The sequence below is a fragment of the Bolinopsis microptera genome, chromosome 8 (assembly GCF_026151205.1).
Source record: "Bolinopsis microptera isolate Bmic1 chromosome 8, MBARI_Bmic_1.0, whole genome shotgun sequence".
In the NCBI taxonomy this organism is placed as follows: domain Eukaryota; kingdom Metazoa; phylum Ctenophora; class Tentaculata; order Lobata; family Bolinopsidae; genus Bolinopsis; species Bolinopsis microptera.
In genome coordinates this window covers 11,482,660-11,510,531 of record NC_087079.1, presented here as the reverse complement: position 1 = coordinate 11,510,531, position 27,872 = coordinate 11,482,660, and the positions used below count along the sequence as shown (strand labels likewise).

At 40.6% G+C, this 27,872-nt stretch overlaps 5 protein-coding genes across 7 annotated transcripts in view; all 5 read right to left on the bottom strand.

Moving 5' to 3' along the window:
- The window catches only part of LOC134819668 (zinc finger protein 429-like), a 290,343-nt gene that overhangs the window by 156,850 nt on the left and 105,621 nt on the right, over nt 1-27,872 (bottom strand). The window lies entirely within an intron of this gene.
- Nucleotides 1-27,872, bottom strand: part of LOC134819659 (kinesin light chain-like) — a 94,182-nt gene that overhangs the window by 54,659 nt on the left and 11,651 nt on the right. The window lies entirely within an intron of this gene.
- Nucleotides 1-27,872, bottom strand: part of LOC134819656 (regulating synaptic membrane exocytosis protein 2-like) — a 44,775-nt gene that overhangs the window by 15,445 nt on the left and 1,458 nt on the right. For all 3 annotated transcript variants that reach the window (XM_063829722.1, XM_063829723.1, XM_063829724.1), the window contains exons 2-7: nt 23,961-24,150; nt 23,327-23,464; nt 21,232-21,357; nt 20,880-20,954; nt 11,812-11,879; nt 9,212-9,323 (exon numbers count right to left, since the gene is read on the bottom strand). In XM_063829722.1, coding sequence (XP_063685792.1) covers nt 9,212-9,323; nt 11,812-11,879; nt 20,880-20,954; nt 21,232-21,357; nt 23,327-23,464; nt 23,961-24,111 — 670 coding nt within the window. In that variant the 5' untranslated portion in view covers nt 24,112-24,150. The remainder of the gene's footprint in view (nt 1-9,211; nt 9,324-11,811; nt 11,880-20,879; nt 20,955-21,231; nt 21,358-23,326; nt 23,465-23,960; nt 24,151-27,872) is intronic.
- Nucleotides 14,174-17,219, bottom strand: LOC134819800 (uncharacterized). The gene is made up of 11 exons (XM_063829949.1): nt 17,157-17,219; nt 16,851-17,028; nt 16,622-16,731; nt 16,324-16,483; nt 16,004-16,188; nt 15,665-15,906; nt 15,376-15,502; nt 15,098-15,251; nt 14,807-14,987; nt 14,457-14,658; nt 14,174-14,308 (listed from the first exon to the last, which is right to left on the bottom strand). The coding sequence occupies exons 2-11, from the start codon at nt 16,864-16,866 to the stop codon at nt 14,174-14,176; spliced, it is 1,512 nt and encodes a 503-aa protein (XP_063686019.1). The 5' UTR covers nt 16,867-17,028; nt 17,157-17,219.
- LOC134819669 (uncharacterized) lies at nt 17,272-19,635 on the bottom strand. The gene is made up of 8 exons (XM_063829742.1): nt 19,592-19,635; nt 19,254-19,355; nt 18,949-19,028; nt 18,619-18,794; nt 18,398-18,513; nt 18,140-18,214; nt 17,914-17,988; nt 17,272-17,748 (listed from the first exon to the last, which is right to left on the bottom strand). Exons 2-8 carry the CDS (start codon nt 19,346-19,348, stop codon nt 17,610-17,612), a joined length of 756 nt encoding a protein of 251 aa, XP_063685812.1. The 5' UTR covers nt 19,349-19,355; nt 19,592-19,635; the 3' UTR covers nt 17,272-17,609.

Sequence of the window (27,872 nt, the reverse complement as noted above, 5' to 3'; positions counted from 1 at the left end):
AGGACTGATGAGAAGGATGAGGAGGAGGACTGAGGAGGAAGAGGAGGAGGATGGAGAGGAGGAGGAGGACCCAGGAGGAGGACCCAGGAGGAGGACTCAGGAGGAGGAGGAGGACTGGGGAGGAGGAGGACTGTTGAGGACTGATGAGGAGGACTGAGGACGAGGAGGAGGAGTAGGAAGAGGACTGAGGAGAGGAGGAGGAAGAGGACTGAGGAAGATCAGGAAGACCCAGGGGGAGGAGGAGGAAGAGTAGGAGGAGGAAGCATCTAAATGTTATTTCCATTTTTGTCCGTTTTTGTCCATTTTTGTCCATTTTTGTCCGCTCTTTTTTTTGTCCGTTTTGAAAATATAGGGTACCGAACGGACAAAAAACATGATCCCCCCTATAACAGCAAAAATTGAACATTTTATTTAGCAATTTAGGTGTCCATTAATGTCCGCCTATGTCCGCCTATGTCCGTCTATGTCCGTCTATGTCCGCCTATGTCCGCCTATGTCCGTCTATGTCCGCCTATGTCCGCCTATGTCCGCCTATGTCCTGTCCTTTTTGGATTCTATGGGACAAGCGGACAAGCGGACATAGACGGACGTGACACCCCCCCCCCCCCCCCCCATTTTACAGTAAATATGCGTAATTTTTTATTAGGCGATGTCTCGTTAGTCCGAGGTTGCTCCATTTACCTCAACAGTGGCATGCCATCTGTAGCAAACCTTAATCAACAAACGTTATCCTAGGAGTAGAGAATGGGCCATTATCTACCGTTATAGTAACCAGAATCACTGGTATTTGGTTATTGTAAAATGACTCATAAACTTGTTGCTGTGAAGTGTTAAGCCCGATTCCTACAATATAAGTGATTTTTATCAGTTTGAAAATATTTCACGATAAGAGAGAAACGAAGAAGGAATGATGTCTCAAAAGAATTTCAATTTTGGTTGTCATTTGGCTGAATTAAAATGTTATCTTTTTAGTTATAATGTTTTTTAGTTGTTGTCAATGATAAAAAATTTCATAGTTTTAAAACAAAACAAAAAACTTTAAGACAAAGTAAACCCAAAATAGACATTATTCTATTAATGATACTGAACAGATCTTGATTGGTGGATCTTCCACGACTTTAACAATTGAACCCGTTAGCAGACCAATAAACGTCACACCTACTGCTATTAACATCCCCCACCCTAGTACCCTCTATATACACTCCGAAACCGACGTTTCCAAGCACATTTATCGAGACGGGAGGACAGCTAGTTGTAGTACTAGTAGCCGTCCACTAGTTGTAGCTGTGATGACTGGAGCGGTAACAAATCCACACTCTCTCAAATTGATCATTTTGTAAACCCGTGAGGCTCTAGTCTCGTGTTGCGTCCAGCCATGGTTTACCTCGTCGTGCTTACTAACCCCCGTGCAAGTAAGAGCGCAGGGGGCGGGGCGGGTGGCACTGTGAGGGGTGTTCAGGATTAGCAAATGGTCCTGCTGTGTAACCACGATCACTGTCATGAGGAGGAGGAGGTAGTGTGCTGATACCATCTTCAAGGAGTTCTTTAGGTCTTCCAGGTCTTGAAACTGTGGGAGAAAGTAGCAAACTCTCTTTTTAGAACGCTTTTAATACCAACTAATTACTTCGACTAATTGTAATTCAGCACAACAATTGAACAACAATAAAGTAGCGGTATAGCAGGTGTCCACATTGTACTTATCCAACTTACCCTCTCATTCATCAGTATTCCGATCATTGTAAACCCTTAGAGGTGGTAAAGTTCACACATTTACCTCGACTTAACAAAGGATACAAATCAAGTTGTAGAGGATTAGCGAGTTGACAACTGTTACATGATAGAATAACGGTGAAGTAAAAGTTTGATTTTTCATGGCTGAAATACTAGATTAATCTGTTTATAATTCCAGGACTTATATCATAATATTATCTCGAGGTGGCACCGCCCACCGCGCATCATCCTATAGTTTCACGTACAGAACTCGGCCAAGGATTATGTCCATTGTCCACGTCCAGTGCCTAAACCCTGTAACAGACGTTAGCTTAAAAGTGGACGTGACTTTCTATTGGAGGTTACAATAATAGTTAGGGAATAATGCAAAATGTCTGGGAAAAAATTTGCAACAAGCTGATTTTTACAGGAATGTGTTGTCCATAGTGTCAGGAACCACCCCAAAGAGTTTTCAATCTGGATCTGTTGAGCAAAAAAAGTTACAGCCAATTTTCTGGCGGACTTGGACGGACATTGGTGGACATTAGCGGACATTGGTGGACATTAGCGGACAAAAATTTTGAGGACTGAAGAGTACTGAAGAGTACTGAGGAGGATGGCTGAGGAGGATGGCTGAGGAGGATGACTGAGGAGGATGACTGAGGAGGATGACTGAGAGGGAGGAGAAGGATCAGGAAGACCCAGGAGGAGGAGTAGGAGGAGGACCCAGAAGGAGGACCTAGGAGGAGGAGGAGGAGAACTGACGAGGATGACTGAGGAGGAGGAGGACTCAGGAGGATGGTTGAGGAGGATGGCTGAGGAGGATGACTGAGAGGGAGGAGGAGGAGGAAGAGGAGAAGGAGGACCCAGGAGGAGGAGGACCCAGGAGGAGGAGGACCCAGGAGGAGGAGGACCCAGGAGGAGGACCCAGGAAAAGGCCCCAGGAGGAGGAGGAGGACTGGGGAGGAGGAGAACTGTTGAGGACTGATGAGGAGGACTGAGGACGAGGAGGAGGAGTAGGATCGGAGGAGGACTGAGGAGGGGAGGAGGAAGAGGACTGGGGAGGATCAGGAAGACCCAGGGGGACCCAGGAGGAAGAGGAGGACTGAGGAGGACTGAGGAGGAGGACTGACGATGACTGAGAAGGAGGAGGACTGAGGAGTACTGAGGAGGATGGCTGAGGAGGATGGCTGGGGAGGATGGCTGAGGAGGATGACTGAGGAGGATGACTGAGAGGGAGGAGGAGGAGGACTCAGGAGGAAGAGGAGGAAGAGGAGGAGGAGGACTCAGGAGGAGGACTTAGGAGAAATGAGAAGGAGGATTGGGGAGAACTGAGGAGGAGGAGGAGGAGGAGGAGGACTGAATAGGAGGAGGAGAAGGAGGGGGACTGGGAGAGGACTGGGGAGGAGGAGGACTGATGAGAAGGATGAGGAGGAGGACCCAGGAGGAGGAGGACTGAGGACCGAGGAGGATGGCTGAGGAGGATGTCTGAGAGGGAAGAGGAGGAGGAGGAGGAGGACTCAGGAGGAGGAGGAGGAGGACTGAGGAGGACTGAGATTTGAGAAGGAGGAGGACTGAGGAGGAGGAGGAGGAGGAGGACTGAATAGGAGGAGGAGGAGGGGGACTGAGGGAGGACTGAGGAGGAGGATGGAGGACTGATGAGAAGGATGAGGAGGAGGACTGAGGAGGAAGAGGAGGAGGATGGAGAGGAGGAGGAGGACCCAGGAGGAGGACCCAGGAGGAGGACTCAGGAGGAGGAGGAGGACTGGGGAGGAGGAGGACTGTTGAGGACTGATGAGGAGGACTGAGGACGAGGAGGAGGAGTAGGAAGAGGACTGAGGAGAGGAGGAGGAAGAGGACTGAGGAAGATCAGGAAGACCCAGGGGGAGGAGGAGGAAGAGTAGGAGGAGGAAGCATCTAAATGTTATTTCCATTTTTGTCCGTTTTTGTCCATTTTTGTCCATTTTTGTCCGCTCTTTTTTTTGTCCGTTTTGAAAATATAGGGTACCGAACGGACAAAAAACATGATCCCCCCTATAACAGCAAAAATTGAACATTTTATTTAGCAATTTAGGTGTCCATTAATGTCCGCCTATGTCCGCCTATGTCCGTCTATGTCCGTCTATGTCCGCCTATGTCCGCCTATGTCCGTCTATGTCCGCCTATGTCCGCCTATGTCCGCCTATGTCCTGTCCTTTTTGGATTCTATGGGACAAGCGGACAAGCGGACATAGACGGACGTGACACCCCCCCCCCCCCCATTTTACAGTAAATATGCGTAATTTTTTATTAGGCGATGTCTCGTTAGTCCGAGGTTGCTCCATTTACCTCAACAGTGGCATGCCATCTGTAGCAAACCTTAATCAACAAACGTTATCCTAGGAGTAGAGAATGGGCCATTATCTACCGTTATAGTAACCAGAATCACTGGTATTTGGTTATTGTAAAATGACTCATAAACTTGTTGCTGTGAAGTGTTAAGCCCGATTCCTACAATATAAGTGATTTTTATCAGTTTGAAAATATTTCACGATAAGAGAGAAACGAAGAAGGAATGATGTCTCAAAAGAATTTCAATTTTGGTTGTCATTTGGCTGAATTAAAATGTTATCTTTTTAGTTATAATGTTTTTTAGTTGTTGTCAATGATAAAAAATTTCATAGTTTTAAAACAAAACAAAAAACTTTAAGACAAAGTAAACCCAAAATAGACATTATTCTATTAATGATACTGAACAGATCTTGATTGGTGGATCTTCCACGACTTTAACAATTGAACCCGTTAGCAGACCAATAAACGTCACACCTACTGCTATTAACATCCCCCACCCTAGTACCCTCTATATACACTCCGAAACCGACGTTTCCAAGCACATTTATCGAGACGGGAGGACAGCTAGTTGTAGTACTAGTAGCCGTCCACTAGTTGTAGCTGTGATGACTGGAGCGGTAACAAATCCACACTCTCTCAAATTGATCATTTTGTAAACCCGTGAGGCTCTAGTCTCGTGTTGCGTCCAGCCATGGTTTACCTCGTCGTGCTTACTAACCCCCGTGCAAGTAAGAGCGCAGGGGGCGGGGCGGGTGGCACTGTGAGGGGTGTTCAGGATTAGCAAATGGTCCTGCTGTGTAACCACGATCACTGTCATGAGGAGGAGGAGGTAGTGTGCTGATACCATCTTCAAGGAGTTCTTTAGGTCTTCCAGGTCTTGAAACTGTGGGAGAAATTGTAATAATTTTAATTAATAATATCAAAGTAAAACCAGCATACATTGAATTAGAATAATTTCGCAAATTCGGGAACACCAATACAAAAAGTCACCACTCTCGAGTCTCGACCTCAGTCAGGTATTAAGTCCCATTAAAATTTGAAATCTGTCCACATCCTACTAATTAGAAATAAGTCAACATCACCACTGATCGTTGGAGCTCGTTGAACTTCTTACCATCTTGCTCTACTGAAAAGCTGGGTTTATGTTTTTATAATATGTCGTGGTGATTTAGCTGCCTCCGCTACCACAACTCCCTCCACCGCCCCAACCACCCCCGCTGCCGTGACTGAAGTGACTGCCGTGACTGAAGTGACTGCCGTGACTGCCGTGACTACCGAAACTGATACTGCCCCAACTGTGTCTTCTGTGCTTCTTGTGCTTCTTGTAGTATCCATGATGGGTAGCTTAAGGGGATCCGGACATCACAATAGTTTGACCAGGTAGGACAGCCTGGTTGTAGTCTAGGACAGCCTGGTTGTAGCTTGGGACAGGTACACTGTGGCTTAGGGCAGCCTGGTTGTAGCTTGGGACAGGTTGGTTGTAGTCTAGGTTCAAAGCAGGTTGTTGAAACCCAGGTGAATTAGGTGGGTAACCTGGTTGCCCGGGTTGTAGGTAACCTCCTGGTGCAGGTTGTACTGGGTAAGTAGTTCCTGGCTGATGGCTAGGAAAGGCACCATGATGCGGGTTAGTGGGGTAAACGTGGTGTCCGTGGTGTCCGTGATGTCCGTGATGTCCAAAACGCTTAACATTATATTCATGTATTCCGATAAAGCAGGTAATTACGCTGAATATGAGGAAGATTACTCCGGCCATAATCCCGAAGAAGATGGCTAGACTCATGTCTGATCAAGTCTTATGTTTTCAAATTCAATCCGAATAGAAATTGAGTTAGTTCGGAAAGGCTCGGAAAGGCACAGAAAGCAGTGCAGTGTGAAGTATTCGTTGTTGCAAGACAAATGCTTGATAAATCTAAAATCAACACATTCGCTAAAACACTTTGTGATGGTTATCATCATCAATTCATAAGACTAAGACTGTTAGAATGTGACCGTAACTCGTATGCAACAAATGCAAACCAAAATGTGTTATATACAAAGTCACGTGTAAATTATGTCAAGAGCTATATATAGGGGAAACAAGTAGAACAGCACACGATAGATTTTCAGAGCATCGAAGAGCAGTCAACAGGCCTGATAATGCGTTGGCTGCTCATTATTCAGAATTTCACAATAACTTAGATCCAGACATTTCTTTCGATATTTTAGAAATTAACTTATATAGCACCATTAAACGAAAAATGACAGAAGCGTACTACATTAATTTATTTAAACCTAGTATCAATAATAAGGAAGCATGTGAGAAGCTTAAGGGATTTCTTTTACAACATAATATTCAGAGACAAATTTAAACAAATGGCACACGATAATTCATCGCTATCTTCATTCTAAATAACAGAGTACTACGAGGGGAACACTAGTGAACACCCCAGTAGATATCAGCTTATTCTGCGCAGGTTAGTAGTAGTACTTAGTACCGAATATACACCGCATACTCGGGTAAAACAGTAATAACTTCAATTAATAATATCAAAGTAAAACCAGCGTACATTGAATTAGAATAATTTCGCAAATTCGGGAAGTCACCACTCTCGATCTCAGTCAGTTATTGAGTCCCATTAAAATTTGAAATCTGTCCACATCCTACTGATTAGAAATAAGTCAACATCACCACTGATCGTTGGAGCTCGTTGAACTTCTTACCATCTTGCTCTACTGAAAAGCTGGGTTTATGTTTCTATATGTTGTGGTGATTTAGCTGCCTCCGCTACCACAACTCCCTCCACCGCCCCAACCACCCCCGCTGCCGTGACTGAAGTGACTGCCGTGACTGAAGTGACTGCCGTGACTGCCGTGACTGCCGTGACTACCGAAACTGATACTGCCCCAACTGTGTCTTCTGTGCTTCTTGTGCTTCTTGTAGTATCCATGATGGGTAGCTTAAGGGGATCCGGACATCACAATAGTTTGACCAGGTAGAACAGCCTGGTTGTAGCCTGGGACAGCCTGGTTGTAGCTTGGGACAGGTACACTGTGGCTTAGGGCAGCCTGGTTATAGCTTGGGACAGGTTGGTTGTAGCCTGGGTTCAAAGCAGGTTGTTGAAACCCAGGTGAATTAGGTGGGTAACCTGGTTGCCCGGGTTGTAGGTAACCTCCTGGTGCAGGTTGTACTGGGTAAGTAGTTCCTGGCTGATGGCTAGGGAAGGCACCATGATGCAGGTTAGTGGGGTAAACGTGGTGTCCGTGATGTCCGTGATGTCCAAAACGCTTAGCATTGGATATTCCGATACAGCAGGCAATTACGATGAATAGGAGGAAGATTACTCCGGCTATAATCCCGAATGTGATGGCTAGACTCATGTCTGATCAAGTCTTATGTTTTAAAATTCAATCCGAATATAAATTGTGTTAGTTCGGAAAGGCTCGGAGAGGCACAGAAAGCAGTGTGAAGTATTCGTTGTCGCAAGACAAATGCTTGATAAATCTAAAATCAAAACATTCGCTGAAACACTTTGTGATGGTTATCATCATCAATTCATAAGACCAATACTGTTAAAATGTGATCGTAACTCGTATGCAGTATGGACGCACTAGTGGTGTATATAAAATCAGACTAAATAACATGAATCATTTGCTGGACTGCAACTAGCAAGCAATCACAAGTTAACTCAAGCACGTCCAATTACTTGAAAAATACATAAAAATATGTTTATTTTTCTAATGTTTGTTTGTTTATAGTACCCGTTCCCAATCTCGTATTGGAAAATGACTAAACTCAATTCTGAGTGTGAATACAGGTGGTACCTGCAAGTGTGTTCATCAAGCATTTAGAGTTCTGTAAAACTGCAGTTACAATCGCGCTAGAGTATTTTTAGTATTTATGATCGATATCAGATTTCTATCCCTAAATGCTTCCAAAATTTAAATCTCTAACTTTCTGCACAATTTATATTACTGGAATTTTTGAAAAAAAGTGTATAGAAATAAAATCAACGATTTAATTGTAGGAAAGTCAAATGAATTCCCTGGTTTCTTAAGTGAGCTTTAAAGTCGGAAAATCAAAGTATGTAACGTCGATACCAAAACCCATGTTTTAATCGTCCTCAGCAACTCAACCAACCATCATATCATCAAACCGATCTGTACATGAGATGAAACATGCCTTTTGTTACAAATATCAAAGTATTTGCACGCACCAACATTGAACGATGATTCTCAAATCAATAAAAAACAGTTCGGGAATAAAACGTAACTGGTATTGTATTTAAAGTGGGTAATTTGATACACTGTTTCAGACTGCAAGATAGCCAGCATAGAGTGCAGCCGGAGCTCTCTGGGTAATGTTAGGAATTGTAAGAAAGCGTTCAGTTGTGCGTTACTTAACAGAGGTGAGAGGGAGCAGTTGTGAGTGTAAGGATAATCCGTGCTTTAAAGCCGTGATTGGTAAAAAGAAGAGAGAATTCTGTTGCGATGCACTTTATCATTGTAAACAGGTTAAGAAATGTTTAAATTAGGAAAACAGTAAATTTGTTTAATGACTCACAGATGTAACCTAATTGATATTTTGTCCTATTTTTCCATTCACTGGACAACTCTACCAGTCACCTGAGAGATACAACTTTGCAAGCTGTGTAAACCAATTTGCGATCTTTCTTTAATTTTTTATTATTTTTCTAATTAACACAATCAGTTCGCCTTGCAGCTCTTGAAGCCAGATTCTATCTCAATAACATATCTGATGGCATTATGACGGATAATCACATATACCCTCCTCGGTGACTGCTAAATATATAGAATAAATACATTGAATTAGAACGGCGGTACTTTGACATTCTATTTAATGAGCTAGGATTCTTTAAGATATATAGTTTCTTATTGAGACAGAGGTTGCAGCACCCCGCCCCGCTTATAGTAACTTAGTAACTACTTGATATATTAATAACTTTCCAGTCTATAGTATACTCTGTATTATTCTCCATCAGTAAATGTTGTTTTTACGCAAATGTTTTATCTGGGAAATCAATAATCTGAGGAAAATACATGAAATCGATGGACACATAAAAGGTCAGGACATACTCTTCTAGCTACTACTCCCTACTACTAGAGCTATCTCGGATAAAAGGACGTGACACCCCCTCTCTTCCTCGTATAAAAGGATAAATAAATCACAAACCTTGCTCTTCTCTCTGGATGGGAAAGTCTTTCAGTCGTTCTAACGTAACCGTACGTTGGACGATATTACGCGAGCAAGTGATTTCGTTTGCAGCTTTTCCTTCTTTCAGCGCCTGTGGGACATTTTTCTGTGAATAATTGCACGCAAAATGTTCAAAATGGTAAACAAACTAAACATGACAGTTAAGGATCTTAAATAATGGGAGAAGTGGTAGAATGTTCTTCGGCACGTGACAGCGATCAGTTTTCAAGTATTCACCAAACTTTCGACCACTCGTTTTCTACCAACGACCACACTTCCGGGTAATTATTCATGAAATTAAACACCCCGAAAGGGAAGCCTATGGCAAATTTTAAGTTGATGATCTGTAAAACCTTTCTGATAAAGAAGAATTTTAAATCAGTTCATTAGCTTCTGACTGATAAGACACCAGACTTCAGGACCACGTCTTATTAAAGTAGCGGAGCGTGTACTTTAAGCCAATTATAAGGCCAATTTTTAATCCCCCGGCTCTGTACGTTTACAGTCTCGATTTTCCGTGATGTTTCTGGTAATCCTTTTCATGTTTACTTCATGCACCGGACTGGTTAACGGAGATGAGGAAGCAGCAACACTTCTGCAAGGGAGGCGACCTGGTTCTTGCCAAGATCTTATCGTAACTGTGGATCAAATAAAGAGCCACGTTACATCAACTAACTTGTACGTACAGGAGATCAGGAACAGGATGGAAAGATTGGAACAAGGGCAAGAAAAAATGGAAAAATATTTCGAGGAAAAGATTTCGGGACTGGCAGAGGTAGTATCTGAGGTTTTAGATAGATGCAAGAGGACAGGTGTTGAATTGATTCCAGCCGTTAAAGTAGAACAAAGCTCAACATACCCCGGCTACTCAGTAGGCCCTGAAAAAGCAATAGACGGGAACCTTGGAACTCAAACTCACACAACCTGCACCCTACCTCGCCAGTGGTTTAGGTATCACTTCTCTGAGAGGCGGGCTATCGGGCAGATAAAGGTGGTGAATGGTAAAATAAACTCGAACAGGGTCAGGTTGAACGGAATGAGGGTGTCTGTAATGTTGGACAATCTGAACAGGCTTCCATGTAGGGTAGACACGGTGACAGTGAGGGAGGGAGACACACTTGAGGCTCAGACGTACTACCTTGACTGTACTGGTAATACTGGTATCGGTGTTGAATTTGTACTGGATACCAACACTTGTCTGGAGTTTAGACAAATTGAAGTTTATGCTCCGTAAATGTTTTGTTGTTATTGTGATTTTTGGATTGGAGATAATGTGACTGGAATTTCAGCTAAAACATGTTTAAAAAAAATTGCTTTTGAAAAACTTGATTGATAAACTCATGGTTATGATGCTTAGTTTTATTTCTTCTGAGAACAATTCAAAATGAGAGGGGTAAATAAATGAGAGAGATATGCCAATACTCTAAATTCTGCTGTCAGAAAGGCGAAAAGTTAATGGCTGAAACAAACGAAACTTAACGAATTCACAATATTTATTTATTAAATCAAAGTTCTAAACAAGGGATAGTTTAAAAAAAAACGCCCAAGTCTAATCTTTCCCTAAAACAAAAACTAAAAATTAAAAACTCATTGCAAATTCCGCCAATATCTCTTGTCATAACTCAAATTACGGAGATAATGCAGGTCAAAGATATTATTCAAATAAAGATTTCTTTTACATAAATCATGCACAATCAGCGAGAATAGATTGCTTTGGGGTCTTCCTCTTCTCCCTGGTAAGTCCAGTGTATTGATGGCAAAAATGAGGGAAGAAAACGCTGGTCCGTCAATAGGACCCCGCAAAACATGTCCTAACATTCTCCACCGACTACGGGCCACTTTTTCTGACAATGGTTCAGCATTGCAGCGTTTATACAAGTTTTTGTTGGAGATGACTCCTGGGTACTTTATATTCAAAATAGTGCGAAGATGTCTGCGGTGAACAACATCTAGTTTTTCAAGGAATATTTTGGGGACGGCCCAACAGGATGAGTTGTACATAAGAACCGATACGACTAAAGCATTGTACAGTATTAGACGTTTGTTTAGGGGCAGTTTATCACTCCAGGCGTTCTTGTAATTGTTGAAAGCAGCATATCCCAGGTTTATGCGACGCTGAATATCAGCTTTGCTACACAAGACGGACCCTAGAGTGATACTTTTCCTCCATGCTTCATTCCCCGACACTAATTTTCCATCACTGTCAACTTCACCCGTACTAGCTAAATAAACATGAGTGAAGTCCGTTTTGTCTTCATTGACAAAGAGGTTCCATTTCTCGAGTATAGCTGTTGCCTGGGGCAAAATAGCTCTCAAGTTGTCTTCCTCTTCATTATTGAAGTCAACATCATCAGCATATTCAGTGTCAAGGGAAGGCCAGCAATAGTAATCGGGGGGATCGGCCTATCTAAACTGATTGTTATAGTCCATCTAAGTTCATTCAAAGCACCAGCCAAGACAAGGGTGAACAGACAGCCGGATAGACAGTCACCTTGGAAAGCTCCAAGGTTATAACAATAATAAACACAATTATAAGTTTTTAAAAATATTCTCAATGATCGGATGTGAAGTTTAAATACCTGAAGAACTTGGCTAATCTCGCATTCCGACTCGTCCGTATTTACTGTATCAGCTTTAGTCGGATTATCTGAAGTATGTTAATACTTTAATCTTTGATAGATTTTCAGCTGATAAGTTGTAAATTAAGAAACGTCATATAATTTGACTTTCCTTCGAGAAAAATTCCATATTTGATACAAGAGAAACGCCTTTTTCGGACGTGAAATGCAGTTTATTTCTCCAAATTTGATTAAAATTTAGGGAAATCAAAAAAGTCAAATTATTGACAGCCAAAGTTGACAGGAATCAAATACTTTCCAAGGATATCGTCAAATAAATTTGCTAACATTGTTGCTGGCAACTTTAGGCAAACCATTCATACGAAATTTTAAAGAATAATGTTTTCTGTACTGCTATTTCAATCAGTTTTTGAAGTAATCACGATTTAATTTCTGATACGACAGAGTGGACACGACTTTACCATCAGACAGACCTAAAATCTAGGATAGCCAAAAACTCTATATCTCGAGTGTTTGGGAATCATCCCAATGGTCTTTATTCAAATTAGGTATCTGACAGGTAATGCTCATATTGATCAGAAATACATGCTTGATTGCAGGAGATTGATGCGCGCGCAACCTCCAGCACACAGTGGAAAATGTTGGCCATTTCGCAGATTTTATTTTTGCAGCGATAATCGCACTCCCTCGCGATTATCGCGCGATAATCGACTCCTTGTGCGATTATCGCCTCATTTTGCGATTATCGCGCGGTTATCGCCTCATTTTGCGATTATCGCCCCCCCCTTGTGCGATAATCGCCTCATTATGCGATTATCGTGCGATTGTCGCCTCAATTTGCGATTATCGCAGTATATAACGAGAACCTAGCTGCCACATCTACAGATCTACTGGAGCCATTTCAGATTTTCAGTGGTAACATAAGTTTATAATTAAAGTTAAAAGATTAACAGCAGTCGAATATTTAGAGTTGACAAATTGACAAAATGCTGCGTTGACAAAATGGCTACGTCAAATGATCAAATAGTTACTCTATATGATTCAATTGTAAGCCCACATAATTTAATTTTGGTCAACGTTGATTAGCGGGTTTTCATCTTTAAGTTAATATATGATTCATCTCATGTTCGTTGACTAATTTACCTATTTCTAGCTAGAATCCAGAATTCTTCCAAAATATCGAGAGCTCAGATTAGACTGAGAGGGGACTTTTTGTTGTGACTTCCCTAGTCACCGCTTATTGTGCGGCCGGGCGCGTCATGCCCGAACCTCGACAGCCATCATCCCGAACCGTTTATATTATCTGACAGCCGCTTTCAAATGTGTTTAACTTAACGATTAGATTTATATTTTTAGAATACTTTTCCGTTAGGCTTATAGCATGTGATCACCTCTAGGGCTCAGGTTACCATTTTGACAGTTAATTCAATGCTCATAGTATGTCCTGGCCTTATCGTTTAACTTAGATCTGATTGCTTGTGACGAGATGATGTATTTCGTTTGTCTCTATCCATCCCGGTTACGAGGCCTATCGAGCTGGAACTGTTACTTAAGGGTGCCCCAGTGAGGCACACTTTATATATATAATAATGATAACATATACACTAATTTGATCCATCGGATATTAATATTCACGTCTAAGTATTACTGCTATGAGTATGACATAGTGTATTCCTGCTCGCATCAGAGTTATTTCCGATGTCATCCCAATTCAGTTATCTAAGGTCTAATTTTTACCGGAGAAATTGTCAGCTCAATCGTTATCTTCGATTCAAGTGATTCCTTGCGCTCAAAATTGTCCCGCACTCGTCAAATTACATCCTCTGAGAATTATGGCGAAGTGGACAAAATTGAATCACCCTCGCGCGGCGACAAAAACTTGCGTGATGCGCGGTTTCAGTCGCAGTCACTACTATAACGAAAAAATTTTAATGGCAAAACATAAGCGGCGTTTTACATAATATGTGGCGAATATCATTATTGATCAAGTAGAAAATATGAACAGAGGGTGAAGCATCACCAAATTAACAATCTTTCAATTTTAGGCATATAGCAGATTGTCCCAAACACTAAATCCATCATGATTGACCCATTTCAGTCACACAGCTTGGATTTCACTTTCAACAGGTATTTCCGTGTTGCTAGCTCGCACTTTTTCACAACTCGGTCTTCGTCATTACGAACATGGTCTGAAAATTTATGTTGCTTACATTTCTGTATTAAAGTGGTGGTCGTCCACATATTATGTACTCCCCCTCACCTTCGATGGTTAAGTAATATATGAACGACCCCTTACACACTACTATTCAACGTGTGGAAATCAAAATTTGATCTCAAACTCAATTAATTCTAAAAGCCCAAGTTATTTCTTACTTGTCATGTGTTCGTGATTCTTAAAAAGGGAGTGAGTACTCTCACCACCTTGCTCATTGAAAGATCCAGAAAACATCCCCCAGAGCTGTATCTGCTCCAAAAAGTGGTCTTCAAGGAGATGTATCTGGTGGAGGTGGTGTTGAAATGATGTTGCAATTTTAAGAGTTCGGTTGGGCCGGAGTTTCTTATAAATATGTCATGAAAATAACTTTCTTCCAGGCTATTTAGGGGTTGGAGACAACAGGTAAAGCTATAAGAGATAACAACAATACCTTCACCGATGTGGACTGACCAAACTTTCGGTACTCTGCCAAGAAGAGGTCCCTGGCCTTGACAAGAGTTTCGATCTCACGGGGACTCTTCACTTTCCCACTTTTGCCACCGAGAACTAAGAGATCTCTATACGAGGACTTAATGCGATCCAGTGCAAGGAGCCGTTGCTGAAAGTGCAACTTGTCCTGTGGTCTTATCTTCCTGTCAACACAGAATCGGTCAGTCACAGAAGCTCGTTATCAATACAGAATTTTAGCCTTCAATCACAAGTAAAAAGTGGTAGTTATTTCACTATAAACGACAACCATTAGTAACATGAGTTAAATCGCACTGATCTCACAGAACTTACTCGTTTTTATAGAAGTGGTCTGTCCAAAATTGAGTGTGATTGGCTTTAACCAAATATCCTGCTCTCACGCCGGTCAGGGACACACCATGGTATGCCTCAGGAGTGACATTGATGCCCCTCAAATATTGCTCATACTTCGAGGAAAGGGGCCCACTGTTGCACTTCGAGGCCACACGGTTACCTAAAATGTACAGTGCCACACTTATTTTCTTCAACTCATTATATATCAGTTTGCAAAGCCTCCAATTTTTCAATAATGAAGTGATACATTCATCGATGAATCTACATTACCTTGTTCGATGCGCAGAATCATGGCTCCAAAGTCTGTCGTACTGCTGTAGCTGTTGGGAAGAAACCCGTCTGCCACATTGCAAGCGAGTACAAAGTCTATCTCCTCGCACAGTTTACCGTACTCTGTCCACAGAAAAGTCCCGACTTTGATGTTCTAAAGGAAGTATCAAGAGTCATGACAATCAGTCAAATAATTCTAGTACCTAGTTCTATTTGCCACATATCAGGAACAGCATGAGCGGTGTTCGAATAAAAAACTGTGAGCTTCGATCACTTACTATGTGCAAGAACGGAACAGCGACCCAGTTTATGAGATAATCAGAATCCTCCCCGAAACAGTCTGTGATGGGTCGTGAAGCAACATTCATAAACTGGGCTTGGGATCTCGGGTTACACTGAGTCATTCTGATGTGGAAAAACTCGATACTAACAGTTTACAGAAATGGTATACATCTATCGAAATACATACATGGTATACAATATACATCGAGATAAATGTTTGTACTTTGTGAAATGAAGGAGCTGCAATCAGCGAGTTAATGACTGGTATTATAAGTTTATAAGTACCTCATATTAGCATCAAAGTTCTGCATAATTCCCGCAAAAGTTCGGGGCTTGCAGAGAGCTCTCTGGCTTCTGGGTACTTGCATCAGGTCTTTATGTACCTCGCACAGTGGACAGGGGAACGTCCCATTGCTGCCCATACCCAGCATAGCCCACAGTGCCTTTGTGTCTGCACAGAGAATCATCTTCACATGTGCTCCACAGAAGACAAAGTTCTTGAGCTGTGGTAGGTCCCGGTTAACCACCTGTAATGTTATCTGTCTCATGCCTGTCCAGTTTTTAAAGTGTAAACTGTTAATACAAATAAGCTCAAGTTGAAGTCTAGATTTCATGAAGAAATACCTTAAATATGACCTCCATGTTCCTGCGATGGTCCGGAGCTTCGGTGTACACCAGCATTGGGTGGGCATACGAGCTGTTACACGAAGGCTGGTTTAGCACATTGACTGCCACTTTAGTGGAGCTCGTGTCTGCGTCTACAAACAGCTTAACATGTATAGTTTTGTCAGTTCCCACATCTAACTGGCCTGGAATATATAGAATTCAGCTGGCTGTTAATGAACTATGTGATAAAAACCGCTAAAAGAACTGCCCACCTTGACCTATTTAAATCAAATTAATTTTTTGTAAACAGCTCTATAATCTCTAGAAATTTGAAATACCGGTATTCTTCAAGGTTATAAGTGTTTTGGTTAGCAGTTCCTGTCCATCACAGTAGGCTACTGGGGTACGTCTTGCTAACAGCTCACCACTTTTAGTTTCATTTTTATCATGTGCTGCAGCTTTATGGGAAAGAGAAACCATTGCACTCATATAGTTCACCTTAAAACATGAATGATGTTAATTTTTGATGTACAATATATTCTATATTTCAAAATCTGGGTTGTGCTATGCTATATGCTAGTACGCCATGACACCAAAATGATATATAATTGGTTTTGAGTTCAACTGAGCACTCACGGTGTATAATTCTTCCATTGACTTGATTTCCTTCTCTGATTCCATTTTTATATCATATTTTTTTAGCAGTGGCCGCAGGTTGTTTCGTACATTGGCTGTCCCCGTGTTAGCTAAAAATTGAGTCAGCATTTAATTTATTGCGATGAAATCTATTGCACACTAAGAATTAACTTTTCCACCCGCTAAGTTGTAATGATAATGACAATTTGTATCGTTCTTAACAACTTACATTCAGCTTTGAACATAGCAACATGAAGAGCATCAATTCGTTTCTTACAGTCAACGCCAGCCAACGCCTGTACATACTCCCGCTGCTCTTTAGAGAGTGATGTTAACTCCGCAGTTCGGATCCGTTTGGTCACTGATTCGATATCAGAGTCATTAGATTTTGAACAGCTTGACTCAGCCTGCAAATATTCATGTTGATTGAACTAAATTGCCTGTAGGGATTCGTTCAGTTTCAGTATGGCTATGATGGCAAACTGCGGAAGTGATATACAGTTTAACTTATTACCGATAACGTTATTCAGGATACCTGGCTCTCTACTATATCCTTGAAGACATGAGTGTGCTTCCTTTTAACACTGTCAGCAGGAGTTTTTATTTCCTTGTGCGGCTTAATGATAGTGGTGATGAGGATCCTTGTTTAACTTGCCGTACAGCAAGGTCATTCACTACTTTAGCCCTGGCGAGGCACATAGCTCACTCTACAACTCCGTGTCAAATGTTTCATATATACCAGCCAAGTTCACAAGATATATCCTTGTGTTTGAGAAGAGCTCGTTAGAACTGCTTCTTTTCCCTTCAGTATCCCACAGTCTATCAAAATTAGTGTCACAAAATTGGTATCATAAAATTAGTTAATAAATTAGTATCACAAATAGAGTTAATGAATTAGTGTCACAAAAAAAAGTTAGTATCACGGAACAAACATCACATAATTTTTCAAAAATTAATAATAAATTCAGTGTATTTACAAGTTTTATAGTTAAACTGAACCTCCCCAACGCTGTCGGAAAATCTCAGTCGCAGTGAGCTTCTTTTGAGAGGCCTTTTTTTTCCTCTCAGCAGCCATGCGGACTCTGGCTTCTATGACAGATTCGGGCCCCCAGTTGTCCGCACTGATACTGAAATTAGAATGAGTGAGGCAGGGACAGGGAGGGAGGGCCAGGGAGGGAGGGCCAGGGAGGGAGAGCCAGGGAGGGAGGGCCAGGGAGGGAGAGCCAGGGAGGGAGAGCCAGGGAGGGAGGGCCAGGGAGGGAGAGCCAGGAGGGGGGTTCACTGCCTAATACCTGGATGCTGCTGAATTAATCCGTGATCGTGGTTGCACAGCACAGACTGGTGTACCGTGACTGGAACGGGACGGTCTGAAATAAATATGGTGTTAAGATTTCATCACAAATGATATAACGCATCGCCAATCTTCATAAGAGTCCTTTCTTATCAATAAAATAACTAGTTGACTTACCAAAACACCACATACATTAACTCATTTACTTTTATGGCTTAAAAATTTACCCTGGCCCATTTGAACTGACGGAGGGAGTTCGCGAGCGAGAGCGGATGGGGTCAGGGGTTCTGATCAGGATACTGCTGCAATATTTAGATGTGTTATATATCAGTTTTAAATTTGACTAAATATTGTTAGCCTGGGTACAAACATATTACATAACCCTGGCAATAACATTACAATGGAATTAAACTGCATACTAAATGACGATTTTCAACCATTTCAAAAACATTGGACACCGGGTCATATTTATTCTGCTATGCTACCTGACGGGTGCTGGGGTCGGAGAGGGTGCTTGGTGGAGGAGGAGATTGGTCCTCATCTCCGCAATTTCCGCCGCCTTTTCGTCCAGGACATGCCGCATGGCATTGGTCACACAATCCTGAATATCACTATTTTAACAGCTTTGTTTCAACAGGGATTCAGTGGATCTCATATCATGACAGATGAAATTTGATTGTTCATATGTGATACAGGTGCAGCTTACCTTGCAGTGCAATGCGTGCAGTGGATCTGTCTGGGTACCAGCAGCAGTAACTGGGGGATGATCCGATGCTGCTCTCTGCTTCACTGCTGCCCCCTTCCTCTTGCATTTCTTGTCAACAGCATATTTCTTATATCGTAGCTGGACCTCCCTCACCCAATCAGAGTGTACGCCACTTTCTGAAATGTATTCATCTCCTTAATGATTAAAGAACGATTTTTACAAAAGATATATCGATCAGAGTTGTCATTTGTTAAGCCATGATGTTTTGCGAGAACTTCTCTAGTTCCTAATAAGAAGTGAGGCAATGGCAAGTGATAAAAACTTATTTACCCTCGATATGGCAGAAACGTGCCACAGCTCGTTTTATTTCGGGAACCGCTTCGAGAGTAGGGAACCTGGCTCTCATGTGCCTGAAGAGTAAAATTTGGGGGGGGGGGGGGGGGCCAACCATATTAAAGTATATTAAAGTATATCCCCGGGTCAAAATCGGAAAAAATCCTACATTTTAATATACTTTAATATACCTACAATTAGAAGATTTATATAATTTCACTTACAACTCGTGCAGATTGCAGGTCGAGTCAGCAAAAATGTAGGTAAGAGGAAACAAACAAGTTCGATGTATAATAACTTACAACCAACATCTCCTGCGGAAGCCATCGGAACCAAGTGGTCTTAACTGTCGTGTTACAGTTAACCCTGCGAACATTTCTGTCCTGCTTCCACTCATGTTCTCACTAATGTGATAATCGATATGAACGTGCTTAATTTCGTTCTTTATAACAACAAATGCAATCATTTAATTCGATCGAGCTGTCAAGCAGATTACGGTATTAGGTGAATAGTGTGGCCATTGGTAACGACAATAGACAAGTCACTTGGTGACATGATACCGATTACCGCACGTGTGTAAGTTGTAACATCTTATACACTCTTACAGAGATATATCTATATTCGATCCAAGCACTCTCACTTTTGAAAACTGAAGTCGAAGAAAATATTCTGATCCAGGTCACACTAAGAGGTACAAATCATAACAAGTAAAGTTGGCTGGTAACTAAGCGCTAAGTGAGCGCCCTAGTAGCGCTCGATTCATAATTTGATTTTCGTATAGTTCAAATCCAACAAAAGTGCGCGGCTCACCGCGCGTGTCAAACTTGAAATGCAGTAATGAACTCCGTGTACTATTTGAATATAATATTGATATAATTGCCATCGGCAGACAGAATGAACAATATGTATTGATTCAGATTCTTATTCATGTATACGATTTATTTCCATAACGGAATTATGAGATAATTTTCGAATTACAAATTGAATAGAAGTTTATGTTTATGGTTTCGGGTTTGTCGTAGGGGCCCAGGGGTCATTCGTAAATAGCGTTTGCGTCCGTTAAACAGGGGGAAGAGGAATGAAATTGGAAATATGAAATGTTGATGCTTGTGTTTACTTTCGCCTTTGAAGGTTATAGTTTGATTGTAAAATGTAATTGTGAGGCCAGGGTCAAACTCAAAATGAAAATGCAGGATCCGCTGCGCGCGGCGTCAGGCACAAGGTTTAATATATATATCAAATATAATATTTTTTATTGCTGTTCAACCATAATTTTGATTCAGTGCAGTGTTGAATGTTGATGCAGTATATGACTCACAGTATGTCAAAATTAACTCATCATTTCACTATTGCATTATCATCGCAGATTTTAGCGATTATCACTATTTAATGGCGATTATCGTGCATTTAGCGATAATCGCCAATGTTAGGCGATAATCGTGCGCAATAATCGCATGTTAGGCGATAAACACGCGATAATCGCATATTGGGCGATAAACACGCGATAATTGCATTATCGCTTTTATGCAAGAATAAAATCCAGATATTTTCCACTGTGAGCATAAGCACTGTTACCAACTTTTGGATATTTCTAACGTTCTGCGCGTTCCAAAACAAAATAAGGAAACTAGCTTTCCAGAGGGATTTTAGACGAAATTATTCCAATTTGGCCAAATATGGAGTGTTATGCACGAAACTTTTTATACAATTTCATTTCCAAGAACAATGCAATCAAACTGCACAAATCTGGGGAAGTTAATATGAGCTAATCTTTAACAATTAAAACCTTTACCACATTTTTGAAAAGTTCATTATGTCCGAAAAGACCAGAAAAAGTCTCACGTAATAGAATGTGATCCAAGTATAAAAGTGCGTCCTCGAGTCCGTCCCCAACGAACCCAAATGTTAGCTAAAAATCAATGACCTACCAGTTATCCTTGTTTTGGGCACTTCAAATGCTTTCCTTTTCACATCGGTCAATTGTTCGTCTGTTACTTTTAAAACTGAAATGATAACAATTGATGGTTGTTGCATATTTGTAAAATTACATAAAAATAAAACAACAACCGCATTTGGGGGCTCTGGTCGTGCATTGAGCCAGTGCACTTAGTCAGTACACTGTATCTTATGAAGTTGTACATTGCAGCTGCCTATATTAAATCGTTAAACAATAAACGGGCATATATGTTCAGTATAAAAACACAAGAACAATCAAATGATTAGAAAATTTGAATAAATTAGTAAAAATTAATTAAATTAACAAAAAATGCTATAATTCACCATGTGAAGCGTTAGTTGGAGGGGCAACACTGGTTATCTGTCTAATATACAGCTGTTTATACACATCGTGCAGTGACTGATCGCTCTTCTTCTGCTTCTGATTCGGGTCTTGGACCTCTTGGACTGCTGTAAAAGAAGACAAGTAGAATGATATAGGGTGTTTCAGATGTTTTGTACTTGTGTACTCGTTTTTTAAATTTGTTCCAGTTGCCTGACTGGTGCAGCCAAAGAGGTGGTCCGCAGATTGCGTGATGGCCGTGAAGATGCCCACTTCTAAACCTCTTAATAAGTTCATAGGTAAGTTGTCTATAAAGTATACAGTATACACATGATGTCAATAAAGCTGATTTTACTGAATACTGAGGAGGCAACAACTGATTTATCGGCTATAAGAGCAGATTAAGTGATACGTGTAAAGTGTCAATGCAGTGTTAAAGTACATACAATTATACTCCTTCGTTGTAAAATACGACAATCAGTATTTAGGGGATACAGTCGCTGCAAGTCGCGGTTATGTTGTGACATATTCTCATAATATTATGTATAAGATTGTACTCAAATTAGTACTGATCCAATCTCCTGATCATTACTGCAGTGGGTATTTTATAAAATCTCTTATTTGCGCTACCTAAGACTCTAAGAACATACACAGAATCAATTTTCTCTCCCTAATTCTTGTCCCTCTCTCACCCCCTTTATCTTGAAGCAGAGTGATGGCCGTGTAAAGATTGTATGATGGCCTTTTACAGGCCTTCTACAGGCTCACGGCTCAACGGCTGTATCGGGGCCATTTCAAGCTCATCTCACACTATAATGTATACCTAGTACTATACGTGATAAAGCGCTGCGTTTTCGATTTATATCTACCGGTGTGACGTCATTTGTGTCAAAATTTCTCGCTCCCCTTCATCCGATTTCTATTTAATAACCTAGTGATAAATTGGGATTTGCTTCTGTGAAAAATGAACATGTTCATAATATATAATATGTTCTTATAAATGTGATAAGAAATTGTGGGTATCTAAATCATAGCAGATCTATACTCTACAAGTGAGTACGGTATCTGTGAGTTGTACTCACACCATTTTAAAAAGATTTCATATCGGTAGAGAAGTAAACCACATTTTTGCTGAAATGTGACAGTGATTAACGAATCAGCTACCAGCATTTGCCAATCAAAACCCAGAATCACTGTCACGTCATATCAAAACAAATATGGTTCATCTCTCCACCCAATGTCGACTAACATTTCCTTCGAATTTTCTGTGGAAGAGGATTTTTCTTTGGAGGAGGTTTTTTCTTTTTTAACCTCATCTTGATTGGATAATTTACGAACCCAATTTACAATAAGGAATATGCCAGCATGTAAAAGAACAAGTGCCAAATGTGAAATAAAACAATTTATTTTCCTGAAGCGACTCCAGAACACAAGCTCGTTTAATCACTAATTTAACGGTAACAACTCCAACTCACATTAAAGTGAAAAGTACAGTTACAAAAAGGAGCACTGTGTACACGGCACGGCTCTAACACAAACGAATGGACTAAACTGAGTGAGTACACTAAAAACTTAAACTACAATCTGAGTAGGACAAAGAACATGGTTATAATTACTTAATCAATAATTAAAGTTATAATGGTTAGGTTAATATAACTAAACATGAGATTATTATTATTATGTGATATTGTTATTATTAATTACTACGTTCAGCCAAGGAAACGGTAACTGAAGCCTTGTGTTGTTGTGGAGGATGAACAATGATGTTCATTGTTCGTTACGGTTCAGGGCAAGTGTCAGTAACTAAATTTAAGTTTGTGGCCACGCAATTATCTGATATTTTCAAATTCTTAACAAGTCTTTCACCAGGTATCAACCATCCTTAATTTTGAAAAAAGGTATTATTACAATTGCCAGATATTTTTTAACGCTTGGATTTAAATCTTTACAAGGCTGATCTTATTGTCGACCAGTGCACTATAATTTCCACGGTAAATTTTTCATGGGCGAAATGGTCATATTGACGACGAATTTCCGAACCAGTTCTGAACATACCTACATCAAAGAAGTGGCACAGAATTACAACTCAACCCCTACCTGCTGAATTTTGGGGTTCCTCGATGTGTGAAAGTTTGCTTCTGATAGTCCGTAAATTCCTCATATCCTCATCTGACATAACTCTGCTCACCCTCTTCATTATGTCACTCTTTAGTCCCTTTATCCGCGTCATGATACCTGTTAGTTATAATAATTATAATAATTATAATAATTATAATAATTATAATAATTATAATAATTATAATAATTATAATAATTATAATAATTATAATAATTATAATAATTATAATAATTATAATAATTATAATAATTATAATAATTATAATAATTATAATAATTATAATAATTATAATAATTATAATAATTATAATAATTATAATAATTATAATAATTATAATAATTATAATAATTATAATAATTATAATAATTATAATAATTATAATAATTATAATAATTATAATAATTATAATAATTATACCTGACTCCTGATTACTCCCTTACTAACCGGGGTTTTGAGAATCTGACTCCTGATTACTCCCTAACTAACCGGGGTTTTGAGAATCTGACTCCTAATTACTCCCTAACTAACCGGGGTTTTGAGAATCTGACTCCTGATTATTCCCTTACTAACCGGGGTTTTGAGAATCCGACTCCTGATTATTCCCTTACTAACCGGGGTTTTGAGAATCTGACTCCTGATTACTCCCTTCAGAGAGACTTGTCGCCATTCTCTCCTTGGTACGAAGTGCTGACAAGGCATCAGGCTCTGAGTTGACACGCTTTGCTTTTCGCTTGTTTGATAGTGCCTTCTCATTGGGATTCATCGTAGTAACAGCATGACAATGTCACTAGTTATCAATCCCCTGAAAAGAAGAAGTGTTAAAGAAATTGAATCTATCTAATTAATGAATACTAGATGCATACAACTAAATGCAAAGCCAATGTTCAATAACATCTCTACGCAGATTGCACAACCCACCACCAGTCAAGTTACCTTTAATCATACTAACCATTCATCTTGCTAATAATGTAAAGTTAAGCCGCCCTGGGTAAAGTTAATTCATAACGCGAAGAAATCTTAGACCATCTCGTAAGAATAGAGTAATAACATCTTATTATCACGAGAGTGATGTGGTACCATAATGTACCCCAATGTACACATGTACACAATATATCATATTGTGTTGTTATATAAGGGCCCCCTCAACAACTCCTCAACGTCCCTGTGTACCTTGATCAAGTGATTGAACTCTGAAAATAGTTTCCAATCAAACGGGGGTCCATTAAAGGACAGGCAGTACTCTAGTGTTCATGTACAGCTAAACAATGTGCTATAATAGTCTCCTGCCATTATAATCTCACTAATATGATTTAGTGGATCTATTGAAAAGCTGGTCACGTGGGCGGAATAGAACGCTGTGATTGGTGGGTTTAACGTGCTGGGTTAGAGTGTTTGCCAAGTAGTTCATCAGGATGGTGAGAGCTGTGGGTCACAGACTGAAACATCAGCGGTCCAGCCAAGAAAGGGATAGAACAGAGACTGAAACATTCACTTCCCGCCGCCCAGCCAAGAAAGGGATAGCACAGAGACTGCATCGTTCACTTCTCACCGTCCAGCCAAGAAAAGAATAGAACAGAGACTGAAACATTCACTTCCCACAGTCCAGCCAAGAAAGGGATAGAACACTGAACAGAGACTGCATCATTCACTTCCCACCGTCCAGCCAAGAAAAGGATAGAACAGAGACTGAAACATTCACTTCCCACAGTCCAGCCAAGAAAGGGATAGCACAGAGACTGCATCATTCACTTCCCACCGTCCAGCCAAGAATGGGATAGCAGAAAGACTGAAACATTCACTTCCCACCGTCCAGCCAAGAAAGGGATAGAACAGAGACTGAAACATTCACTTCTCACAGTCCAGCCAAGAAAGGGATAGCACAGAGACTGAAACATTCACTTCCCACCGTCCAGCCAAGAAAGGGATAGCAGAAAGACTGAAACATTCACTTCCCACAGTCCAGCCAAGAAAGGGATAGCACAGAGACTGAAACATTCACTTCCCACCGTCCAGCCAAGAAAGGGATAGCACAGAGACTGAAACATTCACTTCCCACCGTCCAGCCAAGAAAAGAATAGCACAAGATACGGGATATAACCTGATTTTATAGAGTTTAGGATATTTTAATTTTGCTATTAATAGAGTGATTATCTGATATGTTATAAATTGCAGGCACTGGAGATGTGATTAAAAACGGTGGTTTCGAGCCTTATTTGAAGATAACGCTAATAATTGTAATACTAATAATTGTGCTCTACCTTTCAAATGAAACGTCCTTCACCCGAACAATATAACGGCACAAAAGGAACTGCCGAGAAACTATAGCAACACAAAGCTGAAAGGCAAGAGCAACAAACTCTACAACAGAACGGCACTACTGAAAGCAAAGAGCAGCGTTCACAGGTGAGCAGCAGCCACAGTAACTGCCTCATATATATAGTGCTTATTTTTTTGCGAAAGATAGTGACGACAACACGGTTATAACAAGCCAACTCAACCCTGCATCTCCTTATATGGGCACACAACTGATCCCAATTGGATCAATAAACGGGATGAAGGTAAAGGACGTCAGCATGCAGTGGAGAGCGGGTTAGATGTACTCTGCAGGGTGGGAACGGTTTACAGGGATCCGTATAAGGAAACGGCGGAGTGGTTTGTAACCACTTATATCGGGGAGGGGAGGGTGGGAATAGTATCTAACAGTTCACGGGTTAGCAGATGGATGTGCTGTAGCCTGTATAGGGTGTCATGTTGGTGGGGTGATGCGCTGATTTCATCATCAACTTGGTGACGATTGCAGGATATTTTTTATTGGATGGTACTGGTTTTTTTTGCGGAGAATCTATATGGTATTAGGGGAGTGCACAGAGATGGCTGAGGAGGAGAGATAGCTTTAGGTTGGTCTGCTGTAGCCTTACCCCTACTATATTCATTATTAATATTGATATAACACAAAGGAGACGTGTTTTCGTCAGAATAATAGCAGTTTGCCGATGAGGGATATGTAGCATATAATATTTCCTGGTATTATGCAGACTGTAGGGGGAATTTTACTTAGTATTATCAACTGAGAGCACCTACACTAGTTAAATAAAGAAACCATTAATTTATGGAATCTAACCAAAATATCTTATATTCACGAAAACCCCAAAATGTCTGGAAAGGAAAGCTCCTCTCCTTAGCTCGAATTCCTGCTGAGTGCTAACTTGCTTTCTAAAAAATGCTCACTGAATTTGTATTTTTGCTGCTTATAAATTGATTTCCAACTCCACATGACACGAACATTACAATCTTAACTGAAGCACCAACAAAAAGGTTAGACGCTGATCGGAGAATGGTTGTCGCGTGCTAGAGAAATATTGTTCACCTTCCCACCAGTATCTAGATCTATTGTTTGCTGTGTGATGTCACGTGAGGGAGTGTGACGTCACACTCCCTGACGTGACGTCACACTCCCTCACGTGCTAGAGAAATATTGTTCACCTTCCCACCAGTATCTAGAGATCTATTGTTTGCTGCGTGATGAGCTGACCCTTTCTTGCGAAGCTGCTTTTGGAATTCATATCCCGAGAATCCCAACACAAACCAAATTTTCTGATTATATATTTTTTTAAACAAATCATATCAGTCATCCTTTATCACATTTATTCAATATTTTATATTGTATCTCTATTCTTCATTCTCTAGGTGGAGGTATATTGCTGATTGCACGCTTTTTGGTGGTGTGTTGTATATCAATATAACCTCCTCTGTGAGTATGTGATATGATGGAAGTGTCATTTTCCGAGTAGATTTATATTTTGAGATGATCTAGTTGCTTGCTGCAGAATATCTTCACCATTTAGAACTGTTCTGGGCTTAGCGGGTACCTGACACTTGTGTCAGTTGCTAAGGGGGGGGGGGGGGGGGGGGGGGGGGGGGGGAGGGGCTTGTTAACCATATGGGCGGTATACAAGCACATTATTTCATTTCATTACATTGTCAAAATGTATCATTATTATATTATACGAAAGCAGGAAGGTTGCAAAAAAAAATTATTAAAAAAAATTATGAGACACTACCAAGTAAATCTATATTAGAACTTTTTTTAAATTTTTTTAGGACTTTGATTTAACTAAAACTGTTATTTCCAATCTCAGACTCTGACGTCACAGAATATAATATCATCACAGTCTGGATCTTCAGTACTGGACAGTAAAGAATACAATTCTTCAAAAATAGTTTTAGAAATAGTTTTAGAAATAGTTTTAGAAATCCGCAAATCATTGGGGCTGACTACTGCAGTTGAGCAATGTTAACATAATACCTTACTCGGGAATATTATAGCGGGTTAATTTATGACTGGGAAAATTAATGACCGGGAAAAATATGGCGGACTTTCCCAAAACCCGCCAAATTATCCCGGTCATGTGTTTACCGGTGGCTGACCTTTCAAGTTTTTTTTCAGAGGTCAACAAATTTTCAACCGAAATTTCTGTTTTTGTTACTTGTTAAAGAAGTTATTTCAATTTACGGTTATTGATA

Coding starts and splice junctions, on each gene's coding strand:
- LOC134819800 (XM_063829949.1), bottom strand. Junction 15,503..15,664: donor AACTTTGATGCTAATATGAG/GTACTTATAAAC, acceptor TTTCCACATCAG/AATGACTCAGTGTAACCCGA. Junction 14,309..14,456: donor GTCAGTCCACATCGGTGAAG/GTATTGTTGTTA, acceptor CACCTCCACCAG/ATACATCTCCTTGAAGACCA.
- LOC134819669 (XM_063829742.1), bottom strand. CDS start 19,348: ATGAGTGGAAGCAGGACAGAAATGTTCGCAGGGTTAACTGTAACACGA. Junction 18,795..18,948: donor ACGTTTCTGCCATATCGAGG/GTAAATAAGTTT, acceptor AATACATTTCAG/AAAGTGGCGTACACTCTGAT. Junction 17,749..17,913: donor ATTAATTCAGCAGCATCCAG/GTATTAGGCAGT, acceptor TTCTAATTTCAG/TATCAGTGCGGACAACTGGG.